The sequence below is a fragment of the Eschrichtius robustus genome, chromosome 19 (genome assembly GCF_028021215.1).
Source record: "Eschrichtius robustus isolate mEscRob2 chromosome 19, mEscRob2.pri, whole genome shotgun sequence".
Classification (NCBI taxonomy): Eukaryota; Metazoa; Chordata; class Mammalia; order Artiodactyla; family Eschrichtiidae; genus Eschrichtius; species Eschrichtius robustus.
Genome location: NC_090842.1, coordinates 61,580,968 through 61,598,540, shown reverse-complemented (window position 1 = coordinate 61,598,540; position 17,573 = coordinate 61,580,968). Strand labels below are relative to the sequence as shown.

At 45.6% G+C, this 17,573-nt stretch overlaps 1 protein-coding gene and 1 long non-coding RNA gene across 2 annotated transcripts in view; one reads left to right on the top strand and one right to left on the bottom strand.

The window, feature by feature from the left end:
• The window catches only part of ZNF541 (zinc finger protein 541), a 35,766-nt gene extending 22,876 nt beyond the window's left edge, over window positions 1-12,890 (top strand). The window contains exons 10-17 of the mRNA XM_068529069.1: window positions 5,050-5,113; window positions 5,730-5,872; window positions 6,277-6,380; window positions 7,615-7,690; window positions 8,256-8,344; window positions 11,609-11,764; window positions 11,932-12,113; window positions 12,231-12,890. Of these exons, the coding sequence (XP_068385170.1) occupies window positions 5,050-5,113; window positions 5,730-5,872; window positions 6,277-6,380; window positions 7,615-7,690; window positions 8,256-8,344; window positions 11,609-11,764; window positions 11,932-12,113; window positions 12,231-12,399 (983 nt within the window). The 3' untranslated portion in view covers window positions 12,400-12,890. The remainder of the gene's footprint in view (window positions 1-5,049; window positions 5,114-5,729; window positions 5,873-6,276; window positions 6,381-7,614; window positions 7,691-8,255; window positions 8,345-11,608; window positions 11,765-11,931; window positions 12,114-12,230) is intronic.
• On the bottom strand, window positions 8,586-17,393 carry LOC137753762 (uncharacterized). Its single transcript, XR_011071571.1, has 3 exons — window positions 17,288-17,393; window positions 11,559-11,652; window positions 8,586-11,447 (listed from the first exon to the last, which is right to left on the bottom strand). It is a non-coding gene; the product is annotated as an uncharacterized lncRNA (long non-coding RNA).
• Window positions 17,394-17,573: the final 180 nt, after the last annotated feature.

Below are 17,573 nucleotides of genomic sequence, written 5' to 3'. Positions count from 1 at the left end.
CGGGCCTCTCACTGTTCGCGGCCTCCCTTGTCGCGGAGCCCAGGCTCCAGACGCGCAGGCTCAGTAGTTGTGGCTCACGGGCCTAGTTGCTCTGCGGCATGTGGGATCTTCCCAGACCAGGGCTCAAACCCGTGTCCCCTGCATTGGCAGGCAGATTCTCAACCACTGTGCCACCAGGGAAGCCCTCGAGTAATTTTTTAAACAGCTTTATTGAGATATAATTCACACGCCATATTTAAAGTGTACAGTGTTTTTTTAGTGTATCCTTAGGATTGTACACCCATCACACAATCTAATTCTAGAGAATTTTCATCACCTCAGAAGATTATTTCCACGAGCGGTTACACACAGGCCCTGTAGCCCCCAACTCCTCAGCCCTGGGCAACCACCAGTCTACCAACCTACTTTTTCTATGGGTCTCCCTATTCTGGACATTTCATATAATTGGAATCATACAATATGTGACATTCTGTGTCTAGTTTGTTCACTTAGAATAATGTTTCCAAGGTTCATCCACGTTGTAGTTTGCATCAGTGCTTCATTTCTTCTTATGGATGAGTGATATTCCATTCTCTGGATAGACGACGTTTTATTTATCCATTCATCAGCTGACGAGCATTTGGGTTGTTTTCGTCTCTTGGCTATTACAAGGGACGAAAATGTGCTGTTATTGCAAATGTGCTGTTAAGAACATTTATGTGTAAGTTTTTGTTGGACATAAGTCCTCATTTCTCTTGGGTATATACCTCAGAGTGGAATTGCTGGGTCAAAGGGTAACTATGTTTAACCGTTTACGGAGCTGCCCGACTGTTTTCCAAAATGGCCGAGTCATTTTAAATTTCCACCAGCATTGTATGAAAGTTCCAATTTCTCCACATCCTTGCTAACACTTCTTATCTGTCTTTTTTATTATAACCATCCTAGTGGGTGTAAAGTGGTAGCTCATTGTGGTTTTGATTTACATTTCCCTGATGGCTAATGATGTTGAGCATCTTTCCATGTGCTTATTATCCGTTTGTATATCTTCTCAGGAGAAATGTCTATTCAGATCCTTTGCCCATTTTTTAAATTGAATTCTTATCTTTTTATTATTGAGTTGTATCAGTTCCTTATATATTCTGGACGCAAGCCCCTTATCAGATGCATGATGTGCAAATTCTCTCCCATTTTGTGGGTTGTCTTTTCATTTTATTTATGGTATGGTTTGCAGTACGTAAGTTTTTAATTTTGATGAAGTCCAACTTATTTTTAGGTCTTCGATCAATCTTTAGTTAACTTTTATATATTGTATGAGGTAGGAGTCCAAATTCATTCTTTTGCATGTATGTATCAGTTCTTCCAGCACTTGAAAATACTGTTCTGTTCTCATTGAATTGTCTTGGTACCTTCGTGGAAAATCAGTTGACCATAAATGATTTGAGATTTTTCTTCTTTTTTAATACAGACATTTTACAGCTATAGATTTCCTTCTGAGCATTGCTTTAGCTACATTTTGTAAGTTTTAGTATGTTGTGTTTTTATGTTCATTCAGCTAAAGTATTTTCTAATTTATCATTCCACTTCTTGTTTAATACACTGATTATTAAGGAGTGTGTTGCTTAATTTTCACATATTTGTGAATTTTCCAAATTGCCGCCTTTTATTGACTTGTAATCTAATTCTCTTGTGGTCAGAGAACATACTTTGTTTCTTTTTAAATTTATTTATTTTTATTATTTTGGCTGTGCTGTGCAGTTTGCAGGACCTTAGTTCCCCGACCAGGGATCGAACCCATGCCCCCTGCAGTGGAAGCGTGGAGTCCTAACGACTGGACCACCAGGGAATCCCCTTAAATTTATTTTAACATTTAAAATTTATTGAGGCATGTTATATGGGCTAGAATACGGTCTGTCTTGAAGAATGTTCCATGTGAATTTGAGAAGAATGTATTCTACTGATGTCTGGTGGAATGCTGTATTTTGTCTGTTTTGTCTAGTTAGTTTCAATTTCCTTGTTGATCTTCTGCCTAGTTGCCCTATCTACTGTTCAAAGTATTGAAATCTCCGACTATTATTTTTTAATGGTTCATTTCATCCTTCAGTTCTGTCGTTTGTTGCTTCGTGTATTTTGGGGCTGTGTTTTTAGGTGTGTATATGTTTGTAATTGTCATATCTTCCTCATGGCTTGACCTTTTATCATTATGATGTGATTGTGATATCATTTGTCATTATTACAATAATTTTATCATTATCTCTAGTAATATTTTTTGTTTTAAAGTCTAATGTGCCTGACATTAGTATAGCCATTCCACCTCTTTTATGGTTGTTGTTTGCTTGGTATATATTTTTCTCTTCTTTTACTTTCAGCCTGTTTGTGTCTTTGAAAATAAAGCATGTTACCTACAGACAGCATTAGTTGGATCATGTGTTTTTTTATCCAGTCTTACAAACTCTGCCTTTTGATTGGTTTGTTTAATCCATTCTTGTTTAATGTTACATTGATATGGTTGGATTTACATCTGCCATTTTGCTTTGTATTTTCTGTATGTTACATGTCTTTCTCTCCCTCCGTTCCTCCTTTCTTTTGCGTTAAGTATTTTCTCGTGTAACATTTTAATTCCTTTAATTTTTCACTTTTTCTTAGTCATTTCTTAGTGGTTGCTCTAGGACTTAAAATATACGTCTTACCAGAATCTGTTAGGATGTGTAATAACTCATTAACAATGAAATATAGAGATACTGCTCCTATCTCGCTCTATTCCTTCTAAGTCTTTTGCTCTTATATGTGAGAGACCCAGTAATACCTTACTGGTCATGTTTATTGCTTTATGCAATTTTATTTCGTGTAAAAAAACTGAGAGAAGAAAGGAAAGCAAGCATGATTTATAGAGACTGTTACATTAACCTTCTTACTTCCCATTTCTGATCTCTTCAAATATATCATATTTCTATGGCATAGGCCCACAATACATACTGTTTTATGCAGTTGTGTTTTCTTTTTTGTGTTTTTTATGGCTGTGTTGGGTCTTCGTTTCTCTGCGAGGGCTTTTCTCCAGTTGCGGCGAGCGGGGGCCACTCCTCATCGCGGTGCGCGGGCCTCTCACCGTCGCGGCCTCTCTTTGTTGCGGAGCACGGGCTCCAGACGCGCAGGCTCAGCGGCCGTGGCTCACGGGCCCCGTTGCTCCGCGGCACGTGGGATCCTCCCGGACCAGGGCTCGAACCCGTGTCCCCGGCACTGGCAGGCGGATTCCCAACCGCTGCGCCACCAGGGAAGCCCATACATATTGTTTTTCATCAAATTTGGGAAATTTTTAGCCATTAATGCTTTAAATATTCTGTCCCTTTCTCCCCTCTTTCTGGTACTCCCACTACATGTATATTGTTGCATTTAATGACATCTCACATTTCTCTGAGGCTGTCTTCACTCTCCTACATTTTTTTCTCTCTGTTCTTCAGATTTCATAGTCTCCATTGTTCTGTCTTCAGGTTTGCTGATCGTTTCTTCTGCCAGCTCAGATCTACTGTTGAGCCTTATTTTGCTTATTGTACTTTTTTAACCCCAGAATTATTTCCATTTGGTTCTTTTTTCTTTTTTTTTTTTGGCTGCATCGCACAGCATACAGGATCTTAGTTCCTCGACTAGGGATTGAACCCGTGCCCCCTGCAGTGGAAGAGTGGAGTCTTAACCACTGGACCACCAGGGAAGTCCACATTTGGTTCTTTGTAAAAAAATAAGTTCCATCTCTTAATGGCATTTTCTCTTTGATGAGGAATTTTTATTTTATCTTACTTTAATTCTTTAAGCATGGGAGCCGGGGGAAGAAGAAGCCCCCATCTCCTTGGCTGCACCTACCTGGGTAGAGCTTCCGTTACAAAGAGCTGGGGGCTAGGTGGGTAAGGGAGTGGGCCATGGCTCCAGTGCCACAGACTCTCACTGTTCTTACCAAGATTTAGTAGATTTTCTTGAATGAGTATTTCTTAAAATGCTGTATGCCTTTAGGACAACTTGCAGAGACTTTAGCTTACCGTTCTTTTTTTTTTTTTTTTTTTAATGATTTTTATCAGTAAATTGGTTGTTTTGCTGAGTTCCTTACTCCACTTTTTCAGAAGTCTTATCCCCCTTCTATGCAATCTTTTTATTTTATTTTATTGTGATGTGAACAGTTAATCTGTGATCTACCCTTTTAACAAATATTTAAGTGTGCAATACAGTATTGTTGACTATAGGTACAATGTTATACAGCAGATTTCTAGAGCTTGCTTAACTGAAACTTTATGCCCATTGATTAGTAACCTCCCATTTCCCACTCCCCCAACCCCTGGTAACCCCTATTCCACTCTTTGATTATATCAATATGAATTCAACTACTTTAGATACTTTATATAAGTGGAGTCATGCAGTATTTCTCTTTCTGCGACTGGCTTATTTCACTTAGCATAATGTCCTCAGTGTTCATCCATGTTGTTGCATATTGCAGAATTTCCTTTTTTTAAGGCTAAATGGTATTCCATTGTATGTTTATATCACATTTCCTTTATGTGCTCATCTGTCAATGGACATTTAGGTTGTTTCCACATCTTGGCTATTGTGAATAGTGCTGGAGTGAACATGGGAGTTCAGATCTCTTTTTGAGGTCTTGACTGCAGTTCTTTTGGATGAATACCCAGAAGTGGGTTTGCTGCATGATATGGTAGTTCTACTTTTAATTTTTAAGGAAACTCCATACCATGCAATCTTTTTTTTTCTAGTTTTTAATTTTATATTGGAGTATAGTTGATTTACAATGTTGTGTTAGTTTCAGGTGTACAGCAAAGTGAGTTTGTTATACATATTCACATATCTATTCTTTTTAAGATTCTTTTCCCATATAGGTTATTACAGAGCATTGAGTATAGTTCCCTGTGCTATACAGTAGGTCCTTGTTGATTATCTATTTTATATATAGTAGTGTGTGTATACCATGCAATCTTAAAGAGCCTGCTTTTAGATGCTCTGGAAAAGCAGGCAGAAAGGGCCTCGTGGGTCAGTTCTAGCCAGTCTTCTTGAGGCTCTTCTTTGTGTGTTTTCCAGATCACGTGGATGGCTCTTTTGGCATCTGTGTGGTGAAGGACGACACCAAGATCAGCACTGAACCGTGAGTTGGAACAGACTTAGAACCTGAGGGTCCTTCCAAAGTGGGGATGCTTTTACCCTCCTTGCATTCCAGTGTCAGTTTTTCCCAAGGGAGCCTTCATCACGGGAAAATCAGGTCTAGATCCAGAGCCTCTCTAGGAGAGAAGTGGTGGATTTTTCCAGGTGTTTCCCCAATATTCCTTCTGTCCAGACATACCATAGTTGGATCTCTGGGGACAGAGTGCCCAGCACCCTGGGGTTCTAGGTAGAATTGGTGATGGCACAGTGAGATACTCTTGTGTAGCCACGGACTGTGGCTAGATGGATGTTACCTTGGATGTAGAAGCATGCCAGGTATCAGCACATACCTCCCCTGTCCTAGACCCCAAACGCCTGAGGCCAGAAATCTGGCGATAAAGCAAATCAGAGGAAGGAAGGGAGTATCCCTCAAGAGGTCTCTAGAATACCTATGCGTGTCTGTTGGGGTGATGAGCACTCCCTGTGTCTGAGAGATGGCCGAAGGGTTCCACAGAGCAGGGCTGTGGCCTGAGAGCAGGGCTCACCGCACATCTCTCTTTTATTTCCCATTTGGTCACACACATATGTCTTGTATGTCCGTGTGTGTGGCCTCATTTCAGACACATCAACATAGGAAGCCGGTTTCAGGCTGAGATCCCAGAGCTCCAGGACCGATCACTGGCTGGAACTGACGAGCATGTAGCTTCTCTGGTCTGGAAGCCATGGGGAGATGTGATGACCAACCCGGAAACGCAGGATAGAGGTGGCTGAGACTTTGGGGCCAGGTTCCCAAGGGCCCTCCTCCATCTCCAAGGAGTTTCTCCTCCCAGTTCTCACCTTGACCAAGAAGCAGTGATCCCCGGGCGGGGGTGGGGTGGGCAGAGCTGGCCTTCAGCGCAGTATTGCTTTGCTGTGCTGCAGCCCCTTGCCCCACCTCTCCTCTCACCCAGTAGCTGGCCAGGCCACCCAGAGCAGGTGCCAGGAGCAGGGTTTCTGCCGTCCTCCTTGTCCCTCCCTTCCCTCAGCCTGCTTTTAACAGAGAGGAGAGGGAGATGGTGACAGGAGCCCCCCGCCCCATCTGTGCTGTCGGGGAGGTTTCCTCTCTGGCCCTTGCTGACCCTCTGTGTCTCCTCTCCTTCCCGCTGCCGGGCTGCCTGCTGGAAACAGTGACCAAGCTCTGCAACGTGGCCTGCTCCAGCGCGATGCCGGGCGGGGGCGCCAACCTGGAGCTCGCTCTGCACTGCCTGCATGAAGCCCAGGGCAACATCCAGGTGAGGTGCCGGCGAGGGTGGGCTCAGAGGAGCTGTGGGAAGCTCCCTGCTCTCTTAGGGCCAGGGGCTCTAGGCGCATGCCACGTGCCTTCTACTTGGGGCTTTGCAGCTCACGAGAACCGAAGGCTGGCCACCCACCCTTCTCCCTGGTCGCTTTGGGACTGGTGGTGTCCTTGTGAACATAGGGGAAATGCACACATACGGGCTCAATCAGTTATTTATCTGGGGTGACAGCAGAGCACCAGGGTTCCTCCAGCATTACCTCATCTCAGCGGCACTGGGGAGGGGGTGCCTAGCAGAACCAACTCAGGGCCTGCATTAATCTGGTTTACTTACTGAACTTTAACTTTTTGATTAAAAATGGTGTGTGAAAACCTCTGATGCAACAGAAATGCCTCTGCCTCCTCCAAGGACCCTCCTCACAATCCTGAAATTTAGAAGATAAAGTCCAACTCTGTGTAGTGGGAGAGGAAGTCACGTCACCCGAGTTAGAGACCCAAGAGTCAGGGCTACGTGGTGCTTTTTCTCAAGCTGAGAGGCAGTGGCTGGCACGTGGCGGGTGCTCAGCAGAGTAATCAGCACATATTTACTGGGTCCTCCTGATACCTGGTGATGTCACGGTGTCAGGCTGGGGCCAGCTCAGGGGCCCATTCTTGGCTTAATGCTCTGCTGCCACCATCTTGAAACTCTTAATAGTTTTTGAACACAGGGCCCCGTGTTTCCATTTTGCGCTGGGTCCTGCAAATTACATAGCTAGTCCCGACCGGGGTTACGCTGTTGAGCAAGACAAATGCCCTCTCTTTGCAGGGCTTACATTTTAGGAGAGTGAACACATGAAATACATTTTTTAAAAGTGATAGATAATGATTAGTGCTATGAGGACCATAAAATGGGGTAGGGCAGGGGCAGTGCCACTCCAAATGCTGCTCCTTGAAGAAATAAGGAGCTTGTGCCAGAATAAGTCCACACACTGTTTCCTTCATCAAGTAAATCTTGCTATGAAAAAGGTAACGTCAGCTGCACTCAACAGTACGCTTCGTGCTGTAGGCAATGTGTCCCAAGTGGTTCACAGCTGGTGGCCAGTCCACAGACCGACCACACTTTGAGTCGCCCTGGGGTAGGGGTGGCTTTAGGGAGGGCTGCACATATTTTTTGAATGAATGAAAGAATGAAGGCGGGCCTCTGCCTCACCTTCCCTCCCTCAGAGAGTTGCCCGCCACTCCTCTCGTTCCAGGTTGCCCTGGAGACCCTCTTACTGAGAGGACCCCAGAAGCCATGGACTCACCCTCTCGCCAACTATCGCTACACAGGTAACTGGAGCGTGGCTGCCCGCGTGGTTTGGGCCTGGCTGAGGCCCCTGTGAGCCAGTCAGTTTCCGTGGCAAGCTCTGCATTTGCCTCTCGGAGTTCTCTTGGGGCCTGCACCTGCCCTCCCAGAAGGGCCCGTCCTCTCTGGGGTGCTCAGTGGGTGCTGTTCTCTAGTTGGATCCAACCTTCCCCTTTCCACTGGTTCCCTCATGGGCTCTGCCTGGCCAGAAAGGGGGTGCCAGGTTGGGGGGGGGGGTGCTCAGGTTCCGCAGCTGAGCACTCCAGCCCTGGAGTCAGGCAACCTGGGGCCCCCGCCTGCCCTTGGCAAGTCTCTTAACCAGCGGAAGCCTCAAGTTGCTGCATGTGTCAAGTAGGGATGGTAATAGCCCCTACCTGCTAAGGTTTTTGTGAGGATTGTGTGAGATAAAGCAAGTAAGGGGCTTAGCAGAAATCTTGGCATATAATTGGCGCTCGGTGGCCTGAAAAAGGAGGGGAGTCTGCACTTCAGCCGTGGCTGTGGTCCCAGAAGGAGAAACATCCTTCCTCCTCTTGGCTGTTTCTCCAATAGGTTCGGACATCTGGAACCCCATGGAGAAGAGGCTCTTTAAGAAGGCGTTCTGTGCCCACAAGAAGGACTTCTACTTGATACACAAGACGGTAAGGCGAACGTGGCAGGCTGGTGTAGACAAGGCTCCCTCACACGGCCGAGGCGCTAGAACTGCAGGGCCTGTCGGGCGATACTCTGCTCATGCTGTGAACAGTTGACAACTAAAAAGCCATTGCTTTGAACAACCCCAAACAGTACAGAAAGGAATCCCATGTTCAAAATAAAGCCCTCCAGGCCCCTCCCCACAATCCTACTTCTGATTGATAACCTGACAGGCATTTACTGCCCATACGGATTTTACACACCTATATGCACTTTCTCAAAAAAAGGATGAGATCATATATTTAATATCCTGCTGATTATTTTGCTCTTTTTTTCAACTTGATGTACACAAAATTGCACATAATCAAAGTGTAAGATTTAATGTTTTTGACATATTTATACACTTGTAAGACCATCACCATGATCAAGATAATGAAAATATGTCACCTCCAAAAGTTCCCTCCTGCCCCTTTGCAACCCTTCCTTCCTGCCACCCAGGTCCCTAGTCAACTCTTGTCTACTTTCTGTCACTATAAATTAGTTTGCATTTTCTAGAGGTTTATATGAATGGAATAATCGTACAGCATGTGATCTGCTTTGTCTGGCTTCTTACACTCAACATAATGATTTTGAGATTCATCCATGTTGTCGTGTGTACCAATAGTTCATCCCTTTATTGCTGAGGAGTGTACCATTGTGTGGACGGACCACCGTTCATTTAATCATCCACCTGTTGGCGGTTTCCAGTTACTGATGACTACAGATGAAGTTGCTCTGAACATTCACATACAAAGTCTTTGTATGGACATGTACTGGGTCCTTTTTTTTTTTTGCGGGGACGGGGGTGGGATTATAAATACCTAGGAGGGGAATGAGGGTAACTTATAGCAGATGTATGTTTAACTTTTTAAGAAACTGCCGAACTGTTTTCCAAAGTGGCTATACCATTTCCCATTCCCACCAGCAGGTTATGAAAGGTCCAGTTGTTCCACACCCTCGTCAACACTTGGTATGCTCAGTCTCTTTAATTTTAGCCATTCTAATGAGTGTACAGTAGCATCTGACTCCATTTTCCTAATGACTAATGATGCTGAGCATCTTTGTCTTTTTTTGCTATATGTGCACCTTCTTTGGTGGGCTGTCTGTTCATATCTTTTGCCTATCTTTTTATTGGGGTGTCTGTGTTTTTATTGAGTTGTAGGAGTTCTTATTTTGTGCTGAACACCAGTCCTTTATCCAGATATATGCTTATGCTTTGGAAATATTTTCTCCCAATATGCAATTTGTCAGTCTCCTAACAGTGTCTTTTGAAGAAAAGTTTTTAATTTTGATTAAGCATAACTTATTAGTTTCTCTTTTATAGACTGTGCTTTTCATGTTGTATCTAAGAAATCTTTGCCTAAGCCAAAGTCACAAAGATTTTCCCCTATGTTTTCGTCTGGAGGCTTTATAGTTTTAGGTTTTATTTCTAGATTTATGACCCATTTTAAGTTTATTTTTGTATGGGGTGCGAGGTGAGTTCATTTTTTGCATATGGATATTTATTGTTCCAATACCTTTTGTTGGAAAGACCATATTTTCTCCACTCAGTTGCTTTTGTACCTTTGTTAAATATCAGTTGGCCATATATATATGCATCTACTTCTGGACTCTGTATTCTGTTCCATTGATCTGTTTGTCTTTTATTAAGCTATTCCCATATTGTCTTTATTACTGTATCTTTATTCTAAGTCTTGAAATCAGAAAATGTTAGTCCTTCAACTTTGTTATTCTTTTTCAAAGTTATTTTTTCTATTCTAGATCCTTTTTATTTCCCTATGAATTTTAGAAATAACTTGTCAATTTCAAAATAAAAAAAATTCCTGCTAGGAATTTGATTGGTACTGTTTTTGACTCCATAGGTCAACTGGGGAGAGTTGTTTTCTTAACAATATTGAGTCTTCTGACTCGTGAACAGGGTATATCTCTCTATTTAAATCTTTAACTTTTCAGCAATGTTTTGAAGTTTTTAGTGTACAGTTGTTGCATACTTTTTGTCAGATTTATTCCTAAGTACTTCTGTTTTTTATGATGTTATAAAGAGTTCTTTTTTATTTCAGTTTCCAATGGTTTGTTGCTAGTATGTATAGAAATAAAACTGATTTTTATATTGATTTTGTGTTCTGAAATGTTGCCAAACTAACTTATTAGTTTTGGTAACTTTTTTGTGGATTCCACTGGATTTTCTACATAGACAGTCATATCATCTGCAAATAAAGACAGTTTTATTTCTTCCTTTCCAACCTGGATGCCTTTACTTTTTTCTTGCCTTGTTGCACTCTAGAACCACCAGTACAGTATTGAGTAGAAGTGGTGAGAGTGGAAATCCTTGTCTTGTTCATGATATTTGAGGGGAAACCACTCCACCGTTAGCTGTAAGGATTTTGTAGGTATCATTTATCAGGTTGAAGAGAAGTTCCTTCTATTCCTATTTTGCTGAGAGTTTACATCAGCAGTGGACATCGGATTGTATCAAATGCTTTTTCTGCACCTATCAAGATGCTCATATGATTTCTCTTTTTTAAGTTTAATATGATGAACTACATTGATTTTAGATTGTTCAACCCATCTCACGTTTCTGGGATGGGCTCCACTTAGTCATGGTATATTGTCCTTTATAAATATATATATATATTGTTGGATTCTATTCGTTAAAAGTTTTGTTTAAAATTTTTCATCTATGTTCATGAGGGACATTGGTCTGTAACTTTCTTTCCTTGTAATATCTTTGTCTGGCTTTGGTATCAGAGAAATGTTGAACTTACAGAATGAGTTGGGAAGTGTTCCTTCCTCTTCAGTTTTTTGGAGGGCTCTGCCCAGCTGTCGCATAAGGCCATGAGGTATCCGCCACGTAAGGACACTCTGCTTTAATTAGTCCCAGTCGGTAGACGTGTGGCTCCACAGGATGTCACAGTGAGCGTCCTTGTGTGTACCTTTGTGTGCGTTTTCCTGGAGAAAAGCGTTCCTGGGCCAGCCTTGTTGCTCAGAGCGTGCAGAGCTTAGGTGGGTTGACTCTGGTGGCTTCTCTCTGAACCCCTTCATCCCCAGGAGGACTTTGGGATTCTCTGTCCCCTGTAGCAGAGGAGCATACCAAGCCGTAGGGAGAGACGTTTCAGGAGGGCTTTCAAAAAGTGGCGGCTGGCCCCATGGGGAGGGGATTTAGGGCGTCAAGGCCATACTCACTGCTGCTCCTGAGGCACTGTCCTTAGCCGGCTTCTGTCTTCCTCCACTAGATCCAGACAAAAACTGTAGCCCAGTGTGTTGAGTATTACTACATCTGGAAAAAAATGATCAAGTTTGACTGCGGCCGAGCCCCAGTGCTGGAAAAGAGGGTCAAGAGAGAGCCAGATGAAGCAGACAGGACAGAAGCGAAGGCAGAGGGTCTCGGGGTAGGGCTTCTGGAGTTCAGCGCGGATCTGGATGCCCGGTGCCCATCCAAGCTGGGCGGGGGTGGGGGGGGTGCACCCCGCGACGTTTGTGCTCTGGACCCCTGCTTCTCCCTTAGAAGGGCGGCGGGGTGGTCAGCACCCTTTCATCATCTCTGCCCCCTCTGCAGATCACTTGTAGCCCTCGGGAGAGACCCAGCCACCGTCCAACCCCCGAATTAAAGATAAAGACTAAGAGTTACAGGAGGGAGTCCATCCTCAACTCCAGCCCAAACGCCAGCTTGAAGCGGACCCCTGAGCTGCCGGGGAGCAGGGAGGGCCAGGGCTTCTTTCCCTGCAGGGAGTGTGAGAGGTACCGCCCTTTCCCTGGATGCTCCCACACCGCCTGCCCTCAGCCCCCTGGGGTCCCTGCCTCAGGGCTACCCGCCTCCCCCTGTTCTGACCCCTGTGTCCTCTGGTGCCTCCTCAGGGTGTTTGACAAGATCAAGAGTCGAAATGCCCACATGAAGCGGCACCGGCTTCAGGACCACGTGGAGCCCATCGTCAGGGCAAGGTGGCCCGTGAAGCCCTTCCAGCTGAAGGAGGAGGAGGAGGAGGAGGAGGAGCTAGGGGCTGACATCGGCCCTCTGCAGTGGTGATTCTGGGCGGGCAGCAAGTTGGGACGGGCACCTCCAGCCCTGTCACGTCTCCTTTAGCCACTCCAAGGTACCCCTCTGCCTCCCTGGCCCCGTCAGTGTCCCCACCGGGCAGCCCAGCTTGCAGACACGAAAGGCATTAGGCCACGAGCAGGCAGGGGACGCACAGTCATCTGATCACTGCGAAGGCCCTGCCAGCTGTGCCAGAGGCTCTGTTCTCTTTAGGTTAATAGTCTCCTGCCTTCTTTCAGTTCCGCTCCTTCCAGAGCAGAGAGGCTTGGGGAGCGAAAGGTTACATCTGGGTAGCTCTTCAATCTTAGCCTCAGTTTCGGGCTTGGTTACATTCGTTAGATAAGGCCAAGATGTAGAGAATCAGTGGAAAATACCTTCAGATCTCCACCGTGTTGGGGCCCCTTACCGGGGGTCTCTCTGCCTTCAGATTCCGTCCCTAGTCTTGCCATGACTTGTACGTTGTTAGGTTTTTTTTGTACGTGTCGACTTGTAAATCTTATTAAATTGGGTTCCTAAGCAGCTGTCTTCTGGCTTCCCTGCCTGTTGATCCAGCAAAGGCTTCTGAGCCCCTGCCCCTCCCAAAAGCCACAGTGACGAGTAAACTGAGTCCCTGCCCTGGAGGAGCCTCACACATTCATGCAGCCCGCATTTATCAAGCACCTACTGTAGTTGTGCCGGACACGTGATGGGGACATAGTGATGTGGAGGGGCAAGGCCCCTCCCCTCACAGAGTTTACATTTTAGGAGCGGGAAGGTAGCAGTGATAAATCAGCAAAAAGGCGAGTTTAGATATCGATAGTGCGTATGCTTTTGGCCGTACTAACAGAGGAGTCAGCGTAGGTTTAAGCTCTCAGGACATGTGGTGGTGCCAGTGGCTCCACGGTGAAGTCAAGGCCTGCCAGCGGTGGCCAGCGTCAGCAGGTCGGCTGCAGCAGCAGCAAGAATCCCCTCTTCTACGCGAGCACCCAAACCTTCGGAGGGTGCAGGGCAGAGAGCAGCTCCCTCCCTTCCTTGTTCCCCTTTTTAAGAGTGAGGAAAGCTTGTAGCAGCGCCCAACAGAACGCTCCTCACGTCTCCTCGGCCAGAACTGTAGCCCGTGCTCTTTCTAAACTGATCCCTGGCAGTGGCAAGGGAAGTGGCCACCGTTATCCCGGACCCTCAAGATTTGTCTCCAGGACTGGGGAGAAGCAGTGTGTTCCCCTCAGATTTGTTGTCACCCGATCAACACTGGAATCCCATTTGCCAGGAAAAGAAGAGGAAGCAGAAATGGCCACTGGGGAGTCAGACCTTGTGTCCACAGCAAAGCGACGTGAGGAAAGTACAGCAGGGGGCCAAGTCCGAGGGAGTGACAGGGAGTGGCAGGCCAGTAGGTGGGTGGCGCGGGGGTGGGAAGCCACACCGAGGAGGCTGCTGAGGCCGAGACCCGCTTCCAGGCCACGGCGTGGGCGTGGCGAAGCGCTGACTCTGCCACGGGACCCAGGGGAGGCTGTTCAAAGCTCTAGCTGCTGTGTGGAGGCCATGGGCGGTGAGACGGGAGGCCTGGAGAGTAGCTGGAAGGCCCTCAGGGGAGATGGTGGCCTGGGCTGGAGAAGCAGTGAAGAGGCCAGAAGCGCAAGGCTTAGGGATCACGTTAGAAGTAGACTCAGACTTGCTGAGGGGTCACACGTCACAGAGAGAGCTGGTAAGGAAAAGGACGGATCGAGGTTGGCATGGCAGGTTGGGGTTTGAGCAACTGAGCAGATGCTGTTAACTGAGATGAGGAAGAGGGACACATCAGAGGGTTGATAGCTTAAAGGCGTGATTGCGTCTATAACTATGTGCTGCCTTCGGAGGGACTGGCTAGGGGAGCAGGGTAAACGGTGGTGTCAGGAGGCTTCACAGAAGGGCCAGGTTTCAGCTCAGTAAATCGGAAAAGACGGGGAGGGAGGAGGAGCAGAGGAGGAAGTTGAGTTGGAAGCGGCGTGGGCACTGTGGCTGGGGAAAGGGCTCTGGCGTCAGATGAACCAGAATTTACAGCCTGGCTCTTCTTCCTTCTTTGCCACCTTGGGCAAGTCATTTTCCCTGTTTGAGTCTCAGTTTTCTCATTCTGTTAACTGGGATGGAAAACACCTACCCCCATGTATCTGTTGATGAGAAAATGTAAATCGGATATTGGCAGGTGCCCCGTATGACCTGAGCACTCATGCTGTTGAGCCACTTGACAAGCACTCATGCTGTTGCTGTCACCGTGTGGGTCCCACCCTCCATAACAAGTGAAGCCCGATGACACTGGAAATGAAAGTCTCTGGCTTCATGGTCGGGTGGTATATTAGTTACCTATTGCTGCGTAACAAATTAAGCTGAAACTTAACAGCTTTAAACAAATGGAAACTTTTACAATAGTGCTGCTTAGAGGGGCAGGGAACCCAAACTGTTTGTGGTTATCCAAACTCACCCCCATCTTATCTGCGGTCAGAATACAGTGGCAACCACAAGTGGGTGGTCCAGAAGAATCTCTGAATGTAAGAAGAGAGTTGGGCAAAGGTTTCTTGTGAATTACCTCCCCCCAGCCAAACTCCACCCCCAGAAAACAGTGTTTTCTCAACCCCAAATTATCTGCATCGTAATCATCTAGGGGTCCTGTAAAAATGCATATTCTTGTACCCCACCACAGACTTTCCTAATCTGAATCATTGGAGGTAGGGCCCTGGAACTTAAATTTTTTAAAGAAGCTTTCTTAGAAGAATAGTTTTTAGATATGCATAAAAATTGGGAAGATGGTATACAGAATTTCCATATACCCCCCACTCAGTTTCCCCTATTATTATCTTACATTAGTATGGTACATTTGTTACAATTAATGAACCAATATTGCTATATTATTATTAACTAAAGTCCATCCTTCATTCAGATTTCATTAGTTTTTACCTCATGTCCCTCTTCTGTGCCAGGATCCTCCCAGGACACCACATTACATTTAGCTGTCACATCTCCTTAGGCTCCTCATGGCTGTGACAGTTTCTCACACTTTCCTTGTTTTTGATGACAGTTATGAGAAGTCGTGGTCAGGTATTTTGGAGAATGTGCCTCAACTGGGGTTTGTCTTATGCTTCTCATGATCAGAGGGGGAGGAAGACCACAGAAGTGAAGTGCCACTGTCATCACATGTTATTAAGGGTACACAGTATCAGTGTGACTTGTCACTGTTGATGTTAACTTCCACCACCTGGCTGACGATGTTTGTCATGTTTCTACACTGTAAACTTAGTCCCCGCCCCCAATACTGTCATCTGTGGAAGGAAGTCACTGTGCACAGTTCATGCGTAAGGTGTGAAGAGTCACGCTTCAACTTCTTGAGGGTAGACTAGCCACATAAATTATTTGGAATTATGCACGGAAATATTTGTCTATTTTCTGCCATTTATTTATTTGTTCAGTCATTCATTTATATCAGCATGGGCTCATGGAGGTTTTATAGACTGGGTTATTATCCAGTGCTACTTTGTTGCTCAAATTGTTCCAGCTTTGACTATTGGGAGCTCATTCAGTAGGCTCTTGTGTCTCTTTGACATACCCCATTTGTGTGTCTGTGTGTGTGTGTGTGTGTGTGTGTGTGTGTGTGTATGAGAGAGAGAGAGAGAGACGAGATGGAGGCTGAGAGACTTCTGTTCTGGAACTACAAGATGCTCTAAGCGCATCCTGTATAATTTCCTGCCCAGTCCTAGAACCAGCCATTTATCCAAGGAGCCCTGGTTCCTTTTATTGGAGAACAGTATTAAAAACTAAGATCTGGGCACTAGGTGTGTTTGAACCTGAATTTTTAACAGTCTCACCAGCTACTTCTTAATGAAACCAGAGTTAGAGAACCTCTGCTCTCAGTTTTGACTCCCGTCGCTCAAGTATCAGCATACCTCAGAGGTACTGCAGGTCTGGTTCCAGACCACCACAATAAGGCCAGTCATAGGAGTTTTGTTTGTTTCTTTCCCAGTGCACATAAGTTATGTTTACACTATACTATAGTCTATTCAGTGTGGAGTAGCATTATGTGTAAAAAAAAAAAAAAAGTACATATCTTAATTTAAAAATACTTTATTGCGGACTTCCCTGGTGGCACAGTGATTAAGAATCCGCCTGCCAATGCAGGGGACACAGGTTCGAGCCCTAGTCCAGGAAGCTCCCACATGCCACGGAGCAACTAAGCTCACGCGCCACAACTACTGAGCCTGCGCTCTAGAGCCCGCAAGCCACAAGTACTGAGCCCTCGTGCCACAACTACTGAAGCCCGCGAGCCTAGAGCCCATGCTCCGCAATAAGAGAAGCCACTGCAACGAGAAGCCCACGCACCGCAACAAAGAGTAGCCCCCACTCGCCACAACTAGAGAAAGCCCGCGCAGCAATGAAGACCCAGTGCAGCCACAAATAAATAAATAAATAAAAGAAGAGAAAAAAGTCTCCAAGTATTTGGAAACTAAATAGCACTCTTCTAAATAACTCATGGGTCAAAGAAAGAAATAAAAAAATTATTTTAAAAAACTGCTAAAAAATGCTAACCATCATCTGAGCCTTTAGCCAGTCGTAACAGTAACATCAAAGATCACCGATCACAGGTCACCCTAACAAATATAGTAATAAAAAACTTTAAAGTATTGCAAGAATTACCAAAACGTGACAGTGAGACATTAAGTGAGCCAACTCTGTTTGGGAAATGGCGCAGCTTGGACAGACTTGCTCAACACAAGGTTGCCACAAACCTTCAATTTGTAAAAACCGTAATTTCTGCGAAAGGCAAGAAAGCAAAGCACGATAAAATGATGTTCGCCTACTTCACTGGCCTTCCCAAGCCAATTTCAGCATAGGTCGACAGAGGGCGCAGGAAAAGGGATACCATTTTCAGTCTTACCACTTACGCCTTTCCAAGTGAAGGAGAACTTCAGGAGGTAAAGAGCGAAGGCGGGGACTAAACTCTTGAGCAAGGGAACTGTCAAACCCAGGCGTGGATTGGCCGTGTCTTCCGGCATGGAGCTGTCACGTGAGGATCAATGGTCAGCTGACTATGGTCCAAATTCCGCCGGGAAGTGAGACGGGACCAAGGGCTGATGTTGATTGGTGGAGGAGGATCCAGAAAGGTAGCACCTCAAGGCGGGTCCTTGGCGGTGAGGACTACGACTGGCTTATGCGGGGTCACG